This window comes from Ixodes scapularis, unplaced genomic scaffold, assembly GCF_016920785.2.
Source record: "Ixodes scapularis isolate PalLabHiFi unplaced genomic scaffold, ASM1692078v2 PGA_scaffold6__148_contigs__length_123643588, whole genome shotgun sequence".
Classification (NCBI taxonomy): domain Eukaryota; kingdom Metazoa; phylum Arthropoda; class Arachnida; order Ixodida; family Ixodidae; genus Ixodes; species Ixodes scapularis.
The window spans coordinates 55,596,105-55,614,065 of record NW_024609881.1 but is presented as its reverse complement, the minus strand read 5'-3'; the positions used below and the strand labels follow the sequence as shown (position 1 = coordinate 55,614,065).

Genomic DNA, 17,961 nt, shown 5'->3' with positions numbered 1-17,961 from the left:
GTGCCGTCTCTTCCTTCGTGTCCTCTCCTCCTCCTGTCCTCTGCTCCTTGACCTCCCCTCCTTTCCTTCCCCTTCCATCCTCCTCCTTCCCTCATCCTTCTTTTTGCCTTCCCCTCCTCCACATGTGACATCGATTTTGCCGCTAAATCTAGCGGAGAAACTGAATTTGTTCATAGGTGACGTGACACCATGTCATGTGATGTCTATTTCCCCGCTAAATTAAGCAGGGAAACTGAATTGGTGTTGAGGTAACGTGACGTCAGTTTTCATGCTAAATTTATCAAGGAATTGAATTGCTGTTGAGGTCACGCGACGTCAATTTTCCCGATAAATCTAGCGGAGAAACTGAATTTGTTCATAGGTGACGTGACACCAAGTCATGTGACTTCATTTTCCCCGCTAAATTTAGCGGGGAATTGAATTGATGTTGAGGTCACGTGACATCAATTTTCCCGGTAAATTTGACGCGGTGACGCCGCAAAACCCACAAACGGGTGCCCAAGAGCTGCGCTCTAAAAGTTGCAGTATGCCATCTTGAACGATCACGACTTTACCGATAGTATGAATCTCGCCACACACCTTTCGTATGATTTCAAAAGATGATGGGATCTTACAAGAGATATAGCAATGTAGAAATATGATTTCATGATCACATAGACGTTGCGAGTACTAATCACTTTTCTCGTGTGATGAAAACGCGTCAAAATTTGCAAACTTTATACACGCCTTTAAATACAGTATGCACCAGTCCTACCTTGAACTTGAGCACATGCATGGAATGCGCAAAATAAGAAATCCGGGTGATGTTTGAGGACACAGATGCTAAGAAAGCACCCCTGTAGTCGAAGTGAACAAACACGACCGCACGAGATTTCTGCTCTCTTGAGGGTGCCGCCACAAAATCGCCGCACGAGCAGATGGATCCTCTCTCCTAGGAAGTGCTGGGTTATCATCGTGAAACACAACGAGAGTTCAGTCGAGGATAGCGCTCTACGCGGAACAATGAGCTTCCACCATGCCAACCACGTCAACGATCACCACCGACGCAATGTTTTTCAGCAGAGAGCAGGAACCGCGAAATAGCGAAAGCACAGCCTTATATTTCTCTTGCTTCATTTACCACACGATAGATGGCACATAGCTCCGGGCATTAAAAAATTCGGCAACCATTGTCACATCGCTAATTTTTCTACAAAATGTGGATCAGAATATTCTTTAACAAAACGTTTAAAGGCCCGTTCACACTCTTGCGACCGACTTCGACAGAGAGAGACCAGACCGGTTTTTAAGCCTCTTGCGATCTCTTAGGACCAGCTCCGCTGCATCGCATCCGGTCCTAAGAAGTCGCAAAAGGCTTAAAAACCGGTCTCGTCTCTGTCGGTCGTACTCGGTTGCAAGAGTGTGAACAGGCCTTGAGACACATTCGTTGGCCATTTATTGCCTATGATCGCGGTGCTGGTGAGGTAGGCTCTTATCCAATAAGCGACATAAATTTGGCCGACGTGCTTTGGCACTGCGGATAAATCGCAGTGAAAAGGCAGAGAGCTTTCGAAGGAAAGATGTAAAAGAGTCTGCTTTTCTTTTAAAAGTTCTACGGCGAAATATTTTGGCTTTAGTTTTGTGTCTCGGTTTTCTTTTCACACCTCTTACGACGTGCGGTGGATAAAATTCGATTTCAAAATTGTTTGATGGTCCCTTTAACTCATGCAGAACTTTGCCATTTTAATAGAAGTACAGTAAAACCTCGTTATAAAGAAGTTGAAGGAGCGGTCGTAATTACTTTGTTATAACCATTAGTTTGTTATAGCCAATGTCCATTTCTTCCAACTATTCAAGCAAGGGGAATTATGATTGCTTTGTTATATCCATTTGTTTGTTATATCCCATTTTGTTATAACGAGGTTTTACTGTATACATACCTATACCTGAGCGCAAGACAGGTCCCAAAGCCTTTGCTCGGATTAATAGTTAAGCTCGCCACAGTGGAGCGCTTATGCACAATAAGCTTCAAAATTCCAGCAGCATCCCGGGTCATTTTCTCAATGGTCTTGCCTTATCAGGCTCATGCTAACACACAAAGTTGACAAACCATGAGGGCAGTTGCGTAAAGACTGGCAGCAAGTAGGCCTTTCTAATTCCAACAATATCCGAGAAGCTTCGATCAAAGCTCCAGTTTGTTTGGCCACATAGACTCTGCTCACAGAGCCAGACTATGTGGCCTTGCTCTTGAGCCTCTCGTCCGAACGCCACTGTTTGTCATTTCACAAATGTATTGGGGAGTAGGAAATGACTCCTTGCCAGCTGTTATTAGAGGCTGGGTCAATGAATAGGAGACATTGTTTAATGTTTTTCGGAGAAGCTACTCTGTGTTCTGTGCCTGAACGTACATTGAATCGTGCTTTAGCTCTTGTTCAGTGTTCCTTTCCATTCGCTCAAGGTGTGCTCCTTTGAGGCATGGTTTATTATGTTTGTAAAAATGTCTGTTTTCTTTACCACAGAAGTGCCCATTTCGTTCAAGCGCCCACTGTTACCATTTTCTAAACTTGGGAATTCTGAAAACTCGGTTAAGCGCCCAAGTTGGCCAGACAAATGCTGATGTCTAGGTTAACCCAGTTTTCAGTGACAGTGGGGTTCCTTGGTATTTTACGGTATGTGGAAGGTACAAACCTGCAGAATGTAAATGACCAGAATTCAGTTCTGCTGTTTAAAAAATTAATAAAAGGTTGGTGGTTTCATTTCCCACACTGTTGTTTCTTTCTTCTGTTGTAGAATTTAGTACTGAAGTAAGTGTGAAGTAACTTCGGTACAAGATTTTTATTTTAATGCCCTGTAGCTTGCCAAGACCTCTTTTTAGCAGTTTGCCGATTGCATTTGTGCACCGCGGTGCTTTCTGCTCCTGATTGGGATATGGCTAGTTGAATATCTGCACTGCCCAGCAGGTTTTGCTATGAATTGACATTGTAACTCCTTTTTGATACAGTGTAATGGCTCTAGGACTGCATTCACGAAAGGTGTTGAGAATTTGGAACTAACATACTTGTAGTGTTTTCACCTTCCTTGCCTGCACTGGCATATTCGTAATCATGAATTTATATGACACTTGCCTGGAGACGTCGCTCTCTTTCTACTGTTTAGGTGGTCACAATATTTTGTTTCTTCGTACTCATGTTTTTGATGGTTGTTTCCATGTTGCCTGGCATTACGTGACAACTTCTCAGATCGTAGGTGTGACTGTACACCGAACAATGCGTATTGCTCATTCCTTATACAATGCAATATAGCAGTTTGTTTCTATCCTTCCCTGATGGCAAACATTCTTACAAGGGGCATTCCATATTATTCTACAATTGATTATTTCGCTGCAGATACTGGTCAGTTAGAGCGTGGGTTCTCAAACTGGGTTCCGCGGAACACAGGGGTTCCACGGAGTGCTCGCTTGGGTTCCGCAAGCACCCAAGTCAGTCCTCTTCCCCTCTCTCCCTCCCCCCCCATCCTACATGCACATGCTTTTTTTTTTTTGCAACTACATATGCTTGTGAACAGGCATTCTCAGCAATAGCCTACCTGAAAAGCAAGCACAGGAACCAACTGAACCCGGCAGCAGATATGAGGCTGGCCCTAAGCGTGACTGAGCCACGCATCGATTCGCTGTTGCGAGCAAGGCAACCCCACCCTTCACACTAATATGTATACTGTCTTTCATTGTAATCCCACCCTTCAGTCTAATGTGTTTCCAATATATATGTCAACAAAGGGGTGTAATGCAATGTTTAGTTACATTTTAATAGGGAAAAGGGTCACGCACAATTATAATTGTGGGTTTCCTAGGGTGCATAGATTGTGTTTGCACTAAAAAAAGGCAATCTCCAAATCTACTGCGCAGGACAAATAAACAAACAGGAGTCTGTGCCGCGTTGCAGAATCCGGAAAAAAAAAAAAAGAAGAAAACCATGACATGGGTTTCTATGAGAATGTACCCGGAAATCACGGTACATTGTTGATCAGAGAACTCCACGTTCGTTTCTTTCTTCTTTAATGAGTTGAATTAAAAACAAACGATGGATGCACGTCCGCAGAGGGTAAAAGTGCCAGCCGGTGCAGCAGATGTGGCGACGGGGGTGTCCTGCAAACAAGGTGCGAGAGAGACGAGTGAACAAACGACCCATCTCGACCTAGCCACAAAGCGTGCTCCCCTGGACCATTCTGTATACTAGTATCTAGAAATAAACTGTCTGGCCATAATCATCAATAAAACAAACTGAGGGAGGGGAGGAGACGAGTGCGTGCGAGGACGTCGTAGCGCACAGCTAAGCCACCGCAATTTTTTTCCGATCGGCCAATAAAAGCTCGGCGTTCTGACATCATTGCAACCCTTGGGCAAGAAGCAGACGAACTTGTGCTCCCCATTGCCAATCTACAGTATGCTCATTTCATTTTGCCTGGATCAACCTACACTGGTACACTTGTGGTAGTATCTGGTTCAGGATAGGCTGCACTTGTAAATCAAAACGACGTGGCAAGCGCAGGTGTAGGCGGGAGGGGCAAATTGGACGAGCCCACAGGGAGGTTTCACGTGACATACTTCTGGCTCAAAACCTTGCTGGGCGCCATATTGATGGACTTTATCCCCGTCTTCCTATGCACAGAGGCATTGGTTTCCAGATCGGTCAAGTTTTATTGCACCGTGATGGACTGCGGCAAAACGAATGATCGGGAATAGTAAATTTTATACATTCCAGTCCGTTCTTAAAGCGATAGCTTTACGGGCCACACTTTGCAGAGATTTCAACCTCGTCCGTTGTTGTCGCCGCTACGGAAAAACTCTTCTTTCCGCTCTTGGCACGAGGCCAGGGAAAAACGTTTTCTCGTCGGCCACGCAGCGTGGAGACAGGAGAAAGGAGCCCGGTCGTTCCGCCAATAACGACACAACGAAAGTAGAGTCTTTCATGACGTCTGCTTGAAACACTCGATTCCAAACATTACTCGTGTTATGTGAAATCCCACTTTGGCAGTATCCAGTTGCAACACGTAATGTTGGATGGTTTTAAGAACTTCCACAGCGCTTACCCACTTCACGAATCACCGAGCACTGGTGATGCCAACCACGACGGCTATACACCAACTCGTGTTTACAAACAAACCGGAGTGCCCCGAGCGCCCCTAGCGGACGCCACCGGCGCCGCGCATGCATGATGGGGGTGTGGGCAAGAAGCTCGCCGTCGCCCATAAACAAACCATTGAAATGCAATGTTGTCGGCGCCGGTGTGAGTCCCCGCGCTCTTTTTCGCGTTGGAATTGTTGATTCTACGTCCTCCTAACGATGTCTGACTACTTGAGCGGCGTCAGAAAAATTAATGAGGCTCGTTACACCGCAAAACTTCGCGTGAATAATCTGACATGCGGCGATTCATTCTGCGTGGACGCCGCAGAACGTACGCTAAAGCCTGATTCACATGATGAGATTTCGCTCGCAATTTTCAGTAGCAATGTCGCTCGGACTGCAAAAGCGTGAACCGTAGCTGAGATGGTCGATGTCGATACTGAAAATCGCAAGCAGAATCTAACCAAGTGAAACAGGCACAACAAGTCGGTGATGGCCACTGGTAACAATGATCAACATCTCCTTGTATCTACTGTTTACGTCAAGCCTGCTTACCAACCTTCAAACTTAAGTCTTTTGAGGCCTGCATTTACTTCTTATCGCAAGTACCGGGCCCACGTTTGGTCTACAGGCCGGTGTCCTCTAAAAGAGCAGACGACAAGCAGGGACGTTTGAAAGAGCAGACGACAGTTTGAACGATCAGGCGACTGTTTGAACTTGAAGACGCACTGAACGTAGTCTGCAGGTGGTCCGTACAACTTGAAAGTTTTCCGGCAATCATTTTGGAACAAAACAAATAAATTTGATGGCCAGTAGTATCCGTAAATGCAACCCAAAATGCTTTTCGCCCAAGCAATCGTGGTCCGACGGCGTCTGGTTTTCCATTTTCACGGCACATATCCGGGTTCTCGGACGAACCGAGCGCATGAAAACTGACCTTCAAACCTTTCTCGACTCTCTTGGTACAGCCCCAGTCGCAGCATTTTGAAGAGAAGGCAGATTTTTGTCTGGTTCCTTTCAAAAGAATGCAGGAATATACGTCTCACATGGGCACTTCCGCCCACAGACCCGGACCGGAAGTGCGTCCGACGCGCCACCACCGCGCCATGACGTAACAGAGATGAGTTTGTGTATAAGAATTAACCACATCACAGTTCTGTCCTCTGGTATGTGACGGCACCCTACCACCCATGTTGTGCGAGCGTGGTACAGCTTTCGATTCTTCGCACATTGTGGGCGAAAAATAATCTTTTCTACCTGTTCGCTTATTTCTTCTTTTATACATTCCGGTCGTTTTTATGTCTTCCGGTTGTTTCACCAACATCAAAAACGACGCCAATAACTCGTCTGCATGTAAACTAATGAGGAAAGTGGCATACGCTGTTCATTAACATGGTGGAACGTGGCTTGCCGGAAGTGAAAAGGCGTTTCATGAAACCACCACCCTGTTGGAGACGCCAGAAAATATCTTAAAAGGACACTTCGGTACGAATTTTGCCAAAAACCCATCACATGGTCGGACACAAGAAAACTGGCACACGAAGGTAAGAAACCAGAAATGATAGAGCATAGTACTTTCTGTGCTCAGCATTGCTAAACAATGGTGCGTGGCTGTGATAAACATTGGCAGCACGAGCCATCGGAATTTCCACCCGATGGTTTGTTCTGGCCAAGGGTTGGGTACTTTCGTACATTGCTCGATTTCCTGCAGTGTTTCCTTCAAGTGTGCTTGTCTTAAAAGGAAGACACATTATGTATCATAGTTTCTAGTACATAACTCGCATCTTTTTCCAAAACTTTTCGTCCGTGGGTTTTATGCGATGGTGACAGTTAGGTGCATTTTTTTTCTGTAAGTGGAAACCTTAAAGGGAGGCTGCAACGATTTCCGGACTTCCAACAAACGTTTCTGGAAACCGATTTCGCCTGCGTGTCCTAGTTGTTGTGTAAACAAAAAGATAAAAATTGGCATTTCTGGCGCCCCTCAACTCAATCCCAGTCTTCAGGGTCACACCTGGGCCCGTTTGCTCGAAACACTAACCGCGGCTAAAGTTAGCCGCAGTACCTAGGAGAGGGATTTTGAAATCACGTGACTGGCTCCGTAGGGATGCGGGGAAACGTGGCGGTGCCCCGATGAGTGAGCGCCGCTAGCTTTAAAACTAATGTGTCGTTGTAGCTGCAATATCGGGCGCGTTAGTCAGCAACGAATGGTGCAGGAGGCTTTCGCTTTGGCTTACCTTACTTAAATCGTAAAGCATGAGCAATGACCTCGCCACATTTTTTAGATAGCTTTTTGATTCTGACTATTCCTAAGCCTAAATGAATGCGATAATTGTTGGCATGGCAACGTCTTTGGAAAGTGGATTGCCTTGACTCAATCGGCCGGGTATTAATAGCACACAAAAGCAGATCGCGCCACACGTGCTGGCGTCTGCAGTACAGTAATTGTTGTAAAGCAAAACGTCTAAAATAAATCTTGCCTTGCACGTGCGTTCATCAAAGACTTATGATTATTTACTTAGAATCTTTTATAAGAGGGAGGCCAGCGCGTGCGGGCCATAGAATTACACTTCCAGCGTTCTTCTCGATGCTTGGGTAATTTAGAAAAAGGTCTATTAGCGGTGAGATGTTTCGGTAGCGCCCTCGTTCGGTTACCTTTCGTGACGTCATTACCTTGTGAACAACAAGCTTGACGGTGTTTGTAATGAGCATTCTGGAAGCCTGAAATCATAGCGGTCTCAAAGTAACACTGCCAACACCGTCAAAATTGAAGTTTTTACATTCCTCTTATTTCCGTAGATAAGACATCCTTTGTTGACGTCATAGTCAGCATTCGACCAATTGTGGTGGGCCGACCACAGCGACACTTTCAATCGCTCACGCCGCCATTTGGGGGGGGGGGCATTGTCTGCTTTTGTGTGCTATCAATACCCGGCTGATCGAGTCAAGGCAGTCCGCTTTCCAAAGACGTTGCCATGCCGACAATTATCGCCTTCATTTAGGCTTAGAAATAGCCAGAGTCGAAAGACTATCTAAAAAATGCAACAAGGTCATTGCTCATGCTTTGCGATTTAAGTGAGCTAAGGCAAAGCGAAAGCCTCCTGCACCATTCATTGCTGACTAACGTGCCCGATATTGCAGCTACAGTGCCAAATTAGTTTTAAAGCGAGCGGCGCTCACTCACTGGGGCACCGCCATGCTTCTCTGCATCCCTACAGAGCCAGTCACGTGATTTCAAAATCCCTCTCCTAGGTACTGCGGCTACCTTTAGCCGCGATTAGCGCTTCGAGCAAATGGGCCCTGGTCACACTCCTAATGACGTAATTTGGGGAGCCGTGTAGGTTCTCGTGGGATCTCTCGGAGGACACCTCTTCTCCCCCTCTCTGCTGACATCAGCGGGTGTCATGCTGCAGCTTAGAGCCGAGCGAGGTCATGTAAGCTTTTCGCCGTAGTTCCTTCGGCTGCCACTCGCGGCTGCAGGTGGGGGAAAAAACTGAACTTTTGCGTTGCAATTATGCAGCGGAATCGCAACATTTTTTAATGAAGGAGATGTCTTCCCTATCCTCCGGGACACGAAAAATAATGTAAAAATGACGAGATGCAGATTCTTTTAATCTTAAAATTGTTGCACCGCCCCTTTAAGTAACTGCACAAATGTGCAATGGGGTCATATTTTTCATTTGATTCATTGGTCAAAAATATTGAAACTGCTTCCACATATATAGGATCATTTGATTTATTGGTTAAAAATATTGAAACTGCTTCCACATATATCACAATTTCTATACACATATGCGGCTCATCGATGCAGTCTCGCCGCATCAACCGTACAAAGATATAAGTGAGACGTATATACCGGCTTTTTTGTGAAAACAGCCACTTATAGAGGGTGCAACTTATAGACCCAAAAATATGCTATATATTAAGGGGGGATACTACCCAGTAAAAAGAAATTTTGCAAAAAATGTTGATATTGAAAAATGCTATATTTACATCCACCAACATCTAGAGAGTATTCCCTGACAGTTTCGTTTGTTTAACCTTACACTCCATGGATATTTTTTTTTATACACAATTTTCTGTACACCAATGCTAAAGAAACTGTAGAGGTTCGAGTACTTTGAACACACACTTCTCCGTTCCGCTTTTTGACATAAATCTCGCTTTAGGAAAACTGTCGTTTGGTAATGGAACAAAAGGAAAGGCTCACTCATTGTTTCTCTAAAGTGGAATTTAATGGGCAATGCAGCTGTGGCATTGCTTTTTATCAATTGTGGATGTCTTTTACAAAAGATGTTAAGATTTTGTTGACAACATAAAAGGCAAGAAATTTATTTGATCTTTCAGCACAATGTTAGCATAAAACAAATTACTTTTTGGAAATTCTATTTTCACAGCTACACTCTTTGGGCATTCCGCTGCATATCTAGTAGTGGAGAAAAATGTTACGTCAGTGTGTTCCTGACAAAAACACTATAATTTATTTTACAATTTATGTACACAGATGAAAATTTGCGATGCATTCTGCCTTGGAACTGGCAGTATATATTGTAACTTTCATATACATTAAGCCAAAGGTTCCAAAGTTGACCCTTTTGGGTAGTGCCCTCCCTTGAGACAACCAGTGATTATATCTATGCAGTAGTTAGCAGAGGAAAAGCATTTCGTGGTCCCTTTGCGGCAGACCAACCTCCCGCTGTCCAGACTGCAGAGCTCCACAAAGCACATTTGATTCCGACTCGATTGGGCGTATCCATACGACCCACTGCCATTTAACATGATAAAACAGTGCACAGAACACTGAGGAAGGGGAAAAGGCAGGTAAAAAGAAAGAATGCTGACTCCTGACTGATTTATTTTGGAAGAGGAAAAAAAAGGAGCCATAGAAATTGACCCCACATCATGGTTAATAAGGAAAGGGAAAAGAAAAAGAAAAAACTATAAACAGATTGGACTGATTTGAGTTTGGAAGGAAAAGAAAGAAGAAACTATAAAGCACACCCATGAAACAAAAAAAGAAAAGAATAGGAAAAACAGAAAAGACAGAATACAAAACTTTTTCACTTCCGATCAGCCTAATTCACTGGCCGTAGGCGTTGGCTAAGAATGACACCTCTCTGGCACTCCACAACAGAGAAGGATGGCTCACACCAGGGATGGGCAGTATTTCAAATACAAGTATTTGAAATACGTATTTCAAATACTTTGTGTATTTTGCATTTGTATTTAATTACAAACTGGGTAATGTATTTGACGTGTGTATTTAAATACTAAAACGTGGGTATTTCAAATACAATAGTAATTAAATACAGTTTTGTGGGCGAAAATACATACCTCAAATTTATTGTCACTGTCCAGAGCAGGAAGAAAACTACGTTCTGCACCGAATGCAGTGTCTCTCAGTCAAGCCCAAGCATTTAGTGACTTTGTGATTACGGTGCTAGTCATGGGCAAGAATAGTGACGAAATGGACGTTCACAGGCAGACTGGCTGAATAAGTGCCTGTGACAACTTGTGATCCTTTCCAGCCAGATTTCCATCCATATTTTTGCCTGGAACATTCTAAATGCGTCGGTCGTCCAGATTTTCGCAACTGGTGCGAGTTTCAAAAATAAAAAATTCTCTAGCTGGTGCTGCGCGTCTTGGTCGTCTCGGTTCTTTGTTGGTCTATACCAAAATGTAATCGACAAAAATAGCTGCTTGAAGCTCTGTACTTTTTTCACTTATTACGTCCAAGCTGATTACATTTTTTTTTTTGTGATTATATTTTTATTACGTTACTAGAGCCCGGCACACCAACTCCCGAGTGTGCGATGCAAAATTAAAATGAGATACCCAGAAACCCGTTGCAGGTGCCCTGAAGTCGCTGACGCAAATTTTGAGGAATGTATTTGGAAGAGTATTTGGAGGAGACCAATACATTGGGTTGTATTTGTATCTTGTACTTAAATGCTTTTTTGGAAATGTAATTAGATTTGTAATTAAATACATTTTTGACGAAGTATTTTGTATTTGTATTTCAATACATATTTGCATGTATTTTGCCCATCCCTGGCTCACACAATGCTGTCCCGTTTTCTGAATTTGATAAGCCTCGAATATCTCTCGGGTTCTTTTTTCTCCTCTATCAAAATAAATTGCTTGGGAGTCGGCGCTCTTTCGTTTTACCTGTCCTTTTCTCTTCCTCAGTGTTATGTGTGCTGTTTTATCATGTTGAAGCACCAACTAGCTCAAATCACTACTTTACCATTGCCATTCAGTAATGTTGAGAGATCGACAAAATGTGTTCACACAGTTGTCTTTCCTTTGTCCACGATACGCAATTTAAGTAAACAACCGAATGTAGGGTGCATGCAAAAGAAGACGTCCCCCTTGGCCGTCCCCACCTGTCAGGGCCCCGGCGCAAAGTGTGGGGCCACCAGGGGCTCGAGGGCGAAGAGCTGCACCTGGCCCGATGTGTCCACGCTGGCGAACACCAGGGGCACCCCGTCTCCCAGCGAGCTGCGCACCAGGTCGCGCAGCGTGGGCACCCCTTCGTCCCACCTGCAGCGAAGGAGCGAGGTCAATCGTCGGAACTAGTTAGGGTGAATACGGCACACAGCAAGACAAAGACGGAGAGAAGAGCAAGGGACGAGCACTCATCTCACGTTCTTCTCTCCCTCTTCATCTTTCTGCGTGCTGTATTTACCTTAACTGATCAATCCTCAGGCTTTCCCTTAGTCACTTTATTTCTTTAACTTTTTTTCTTCTTTTTAATGCAGAATGTGTTATAGGGCTGGGTTTGCCGAGAAAAGTGACACAATACACTTGACTGACGCACGGGTAAAAGTCACATAAGCAAAAGAGCCCCAGAGGAACTGTAATGCTTGCATGACCTCGATGCCAGGCTGTTACGTGACGCCCTGACGTCCCACGACACCATGCGACAGCACTGCGCCGCGTGATGTCGCGGAGTTACGTCGCACACATGCACACAGAATGTGCCCAGCTCACTCACATAGCCTTCTGTGCATCTCCAAGTTTATCAGAGATGATCCAGACACGCTTAAAACTTTTTTACACTTTTCAATTTTAGTTTGATCAATTAAGATAAAGAGCCTTATACTTTCTGTCCACCAGAATTCTGGACAACGGCCGCTTCAAAACACAGAGCGTTTCGAAATGACACTCACGCAAACATCACCTCATCGTGGCCTCATGAATGCGCCGGGAATTTTCTCATAGGTTGACGACCCTTGCCCACCAGAAAGCTGCGGCATCACGTCTGGTGGGTGGCCGAGAGGGCTCTCGCTCTCGCCAAGGACTAAAATCGGATGTTGTCGCTCTCACACGGCCTGACCGGGACGGTAAACACACCCACCTGACCATGGCCACCCTGTATTCGGGCAGTCCGGGGCAGGTCTTGCGGAAGCCCACCGCCGCGAGGTACACGTCGAGCGTCCTCGCCTGCGGCACCCTCAGGTGCCGGCAGGACTTGACCAGGTCCACCTCTTGCACCAGCGACAGCTGGGACACAATGCCGCCTGGACGGAAAGGATGACGGCGGTGGCACCGCAAAATTTTCAAAAGACCCGTTTTACTTCGGTGCCATGGTGCCTAGAACGTGTTAAAAAGCTTAGATTTAAGAGAGGGAGTAACTGAAACAATACAGAGCATTTTCAATTTAATAGCAGACGTGCACAGATAGGTTGCAAGTGAGCATGTGTTGTGTAGTTGCATGACGATGAGGAAAGTGGGCGGAGACTGTTATGCTTGTAGACGGTCAATGCATTCACGAGCTCCTCCTAGCTCGTATTGCAAACGCGGTCCATAGAATGTGTGACCTCAATCAGGCAGTTGGAAGCATTCCGAAATCTAAGCACACTCGAATGGGTCTTTCATTGGTTAATTTAGTGTCCTATCTCACCCGTGCACCGAAACTGGTCCCAAAGAGGTAACAAATAACCATATTTTCCGGTGTATAAGTTGCGTTTTTTTTCAACCATTTTTCTTTGTGCGTTTCATACGTCAGTGCAACTAAGATTTCTTTTTTCCCAGATGCAACGCCATCTTTTCTTTATACGCAGCACGCCATTTTTTGTAGGGCATTGTAACCATGTAGCCATAGGTGGTGTTTCCCCCCCCCCCCGAGGCACTGCTGTCGTCGCACTATTCTGACTCAGAATGCGAGATGTTTTATGGTATTGCCAGAGCGGCTCAATGTGGATAAGCGAGACAGTGAGAATAAAGCTTTTACAGCATGTTATTGATGTAGCCTAGTTCAGCCATGGTTCCGTATTCTTTTGCTTCAGTCCAGTAACACTGAAAAGTAAGTGTGCTGGTATACACGCACTACAGAATATTTTTTTCATGTCTTTCTTAAGGCCCGTTCACACTCTTGCGACCGAGTACGACTGAGAGAGACGAGATCTCTTAAAACTTCTTAAATGTTTTTAGAATGAGGGAACACACTGGGCATTGTGGCGCCATCTATGCGGTGACCCTGGAACTGCATTTCACAAAGCGATGGTTTTGCGGGATTTCCGAGGTCAAATCTGTGTAATACCCATAGAAAAGCTCGTTTATAACATTAACAAAAGTTTTTCGAGCCAATAAAGAAAGGATAATGCGCGAGAAATGAAACAAAATATGCCGTACCGCCGAGTTTACACTGCTTCCCAATAGACGGCGCCAGTGTGTTCTCTGGTTTAAGAAGTTTTAAGGAACCCAGGTTTAAGAGGTCGCAAGAGTGTGAACGGGCTTTTAGTTTCCGTTTGATAAGCAGTTGTTTTGTGCCATGCTTCAGCCGTATTGCTACACGTAAAAGGAAAAATTGTGGCTAGCCACTGTTTTAAAGGTACCAAAAAGAAAGTATGTTAAGGTTTATCTTTCTACCTGCACATTGATGCTTGCGTCGTCTTCAGGACTTGGCCTAGGCAAGGCCTAGTGCTCCAAAGCTAGGTTCGCCACTGCCTAGCTCGTTAAACTTTCGTTTGCTCGGCATGCATTCACTCGAATAAAGTAGACTACCCTCTCATTTTGCATGTTTTACGTTCTTTTGCTGCGAAACAGCCAATTGCCCCCGCCAGACAGACCAAACTATGGGCATTTCTCGCGAATCGAAACGTCAAAGTAGCACGTCAAACGGTATGAGCGATGTAGCCGATTGTGCGAAACTCAGATTTCGGAATACCAATGCGCGTAAACAACAAACGGCATCACGTAAACCGTGAAAAGATATGCGACTTATACAAAAGTGCGACTTATATACCAACTTTTTCATGAAAACGGCAAAATATATGAATGTGCAACTTATACAAGGGAGCCCTTATAGTCCGGAAAATACAGTATGTCACTAGAGCCGGTGCAATTGAATACGGCGATAGCCAATATTTCGAACCAACTGCCACGGAAGCCAATTGCTGTGAGTAGCAATATTAACAATCATGCCACCAAAACCAATTGTTGATATGCTCATTTTGCAATGATCGGTTATGGTCGCAAAGAACGGCAATCACGCCAAACAGAAAATGACAGCCAATCACTGTGAACAGCGAAGAAGAAAAAAAAGATTCGCTCAAAGTCAATTATTGCTTGGCTCCTTCTAAAGGACACACATTTGGCTATCATTGCAACCATTGCACATAGATAAAGAGGTGTAAAAATGAAAGTGACAAATCACCATTGGTGCAACCTTTGCATTGAAGGCCAGTACCGCAAACAACACAATGATTAGCTACCTGCTTCACTCTCTCCTGGAAAGTCAATGTCCATGCCTTGCCTTGTGCAACCCCATGAAACACTAACCCTTGATCAACATTTATGAGGGTCGTACAAGACTGACCAGGACTTTCATCCATAAAAAAATTGCGAAACAAGTATAGCACGATAAAACTTGTGGAGGGTGTCAAATTAAATTGTAATCAATCACAAACATCCAGCACCCAGCTCAACATATCTGGCGCACGCGCAGCAGTTCCGGCTGTCATAGCGGCAATCAAGGTGTCCGTAGCCGCAGAGGCACCGGTGCATAATCAAATTCCTGGTGAAGGAGAGAGCTAAACCAGCTGAAATTTTGAGAACACCGCAATCACAGTACGGTGAACAAACAGTGTTACGAACAAAATGGACAAATGGTATCAACCGTTTCACAAAAGATGACAACTGGAGAGAATCAAACTGCACAGATGTCGTTACATTCTGAGCCTGCGGCAACGTTTTGGCACGAGCGAGCTTCCAGAGGCTCAACCTTTTCCAGAAAAGCGACGAAAGGCTGCCTACTGTCCTTTTACTGCATTGATGAACATCGAAAAACGCGGAATGTCTGGTTCACACCGTCGCCTAGGCGTGTTCCGAGCGACTTGGGCAATGTGCCGATCTGACGGTAATGACGACGTTGCCGGGAAAACCGTTGGCCCTAATGAGAAGGTGTCCTTGCTGCCCTTTTGTTTGATTGAGACACGACCGATGAAACTTCGCTTATGCGCCGGTCGCCGACGACGGGCAATCACAGAAGCCACGAGTGACGAGCAGATTGTTTATTTTAAGTCATGAACCTGTTCCGGGCGGTCAGGTATTTTATTGCTAGGTGCCGTCCGTTTTGCTGGAGTCTCCAATCGAAGCTATTGCAAGAGCCCCACTCACCAAGGGAGAGGTCCCGCGAGGGCAACACCAGGGGCTTGATGGGGCCCCTCCACAGGAGGGCCCCTTCCCCTCCGAGCAGGGCGCGCGTCCGCTGTGCCCCTGCCAGGCCCCCCTTGAGCTGGGACCAGGAGTGGGCGGAGCCCTGGGGGAGTGGAGGCAGAGCGCTCGGGTAGCCGTCGTCCTGGGGGGCCGGCCGGTGGCCCCGGTGGGGCCTCTGGGGCGGGGCCTGGCCGTTGTCCCTCCAGTGACCCCTGCGGGGGAAGCGGGGGGCCCTGCGAGGAGTGCCCCTTGCCGCCCCAAAGAGGGGTACATTTTGAGATAATTAATGGAAGGGAGCCTGTCGTGCACGGTCAACAGGTGTGTTGACGTCTCCTATCATTCACTTGTCTGCTAATCTTGCCTCCTCTGCTAACCGCGACTTGTCTGCTAACCTTGCTCACCTTCTAACTACATGTCTGCCAATGTTGCTAGATCAAACTACCATAGAATACCGCGCATCCGCCCATTCCACATTAAGCGCCCATTACCAAATTTGTGAGATCTGAGGAAATACGTACGGTACATTTATATATCAAATTCATGACCGGACAAGCGCCCATCCCCCATTTTTTGCGATTATCTCACAAGTTTCAGTGGGCGCTTGCCTGGTATTTTACGGTAGTTGCAGAATTGCCACAAAAAAGTAAACTGCCCCCCTCCATCCCAAGGTCTACCCTACCCTACCTTACCCTATTCTACCATTCCCCAGTCTTCCATATTCTACCCTATTCTATCCTACCCTACACTACACTGCCCTACCGGAACCCAACCAACCTGCTGTCCTGCTGAAAAGGGGGACCTCGAAACGGGGCCCACGTCCGTCTGTCGTTCCACGGAACGCGCCGCCAGCCACGGCCCCCACGCTCCCAGCGGTCCCCCCCTCTCCAGTCCCCCCACAGCTGCCTGTTGTCCTCTTGCGACCCCCAGGGGTGCCTGGGAGGTCCGTCCCAGTGCTGGTTGTCCCTCCCGGGCCAGGACCCCTGCTGCCCCGTCTGCGGGGATCCCCAGGGGTCTCTTGGAGGGCCCTCCCAGTGTCGGGGGTCCAGGTGATACCAGTCACGACAGGGGGACACGTTGCGGGGGAGGAGGTGCCTGGGGGAGAGGGCAGACATAGAAGTGCGGGTTCCTAAAATGGCTTTCTACGGGGTGTTAGAAAATGCTATTTGGCCATAAATAGAACCATTGAATAAGCCAACGAAAACTTTTCACAAAGGTGTCTGTAGTTCATGGCTGCTTATGGCCCCTTCCTTTGGCATATAGCCAGTGCTCGCAGATTTGGGACTCCGAGCATCCGGTCTCGTCGACGGAGCAGCCGAGCAATGGCTCTCATGTGCAAATAATCCAGCATACGGAGTCGCTTGCTAGCTGGCATCTCTGCTGCGCGGTCACCGTCGCCGCTGCTACGGCGCCATTTCGGCTGTTCTCTCCACCACTGCCGCTCTCCGATGCCTCGCCAGCTCCACGTATATCGTGAAACTCGTCGTGCTGGGCGGCGCGGCTCATGTTTACAGCCTCAGCTAATAAGGCGACTGATCAACAAACCCTTCCCGCACAATACTAAGCGTGCCGCCCAGTAAGAGGAACTTCCTACACATTTGGCGGGAGCGTCGGCACCCTCGGCACTATGTTGTAGCGCTTCGCTAACGTTCAAACAGCTCGTAACGAGGTTTGTAACGCCACCACGTTTCTCTGTCATTGAGTGCTACTCCCGCAATCGCTTTCATAGCTGCCACAACACCACTAACGCAAGTATTGAAACAGACGTTGCGAGTGATTACGAATCAAACTTCTCCAAAAGAGGCGAAGCAGAAAATTTCTACAACTCGCTTGACGCGCTCTTCCACTTTTCCACGGACCGGTCGGAGCCGCTCGGCAAGCGCCCCACTCACTCCAGATCTACAAGCGGGAAATGTAGAGATTGCTTGCATCTTGCGAGGGGAACAAGAATCCACTTGGCAAGCGTGCGCCATTAGCCAGGTTGTGTTAGATTGTGGTTTGGAGTCATCATGTCATCATGTCATCATTGTAGTTTCATGCGCCGGCTCGTACGTTCAGAGGCTCGTGGATATTTTACCCGCCTCTTGAGTCTAAACTATCACCACTGATAAGAATGCAGATGTGCTTAATTTAAGTAAACTGATGCATCATGTTGACGTATTTTCAGTGTACCATCAGATCCCGTACGAACGCCCTCGCCTAAA

At 46.4% G+C, this 17,961-nt stretch overlaps 1 protein-coding gene across 1 annotated transcript in view; it reads right to left on the bottom strand.

The window, feature by feature from the left end:
• Positions 1–3,758: 3,758 nt before the first annotated feature.
• The window catches only part of LOC8040459 (tRNA-splicing endonuclease subunit Sen54), a 30,981-nt gene continuing 16,778 nt past the window's right edge, over positions 3,759–17,961 (bottom strand). The window contains exons 7-11 of the mRNA XM_040205948.2: positions 16,535–16,852; positions 15,722–16,008; positions 12,459–12,621; positions 11,485–11,641; positions 3,759–4,123 (exon numbers count right to left, since the gene is read on the bottom strand). Coding sequence (XP_040061882.1) covers positions 11,488–11,641; positions 12,459–12,621; positions 15,722–16,008; positions 16,535–16,852 — 922 coding nt within the window. The 3' untranslated portion in view covers positions 3,759–4,123; positions 11,485–11,487. The remainder of the gene's footprint in view (positions 4,124–11,484; positions 11,642–12,458; positions 12,622–15,721; positions 16,009–16,534; positions 16,853–17,961) is intronic.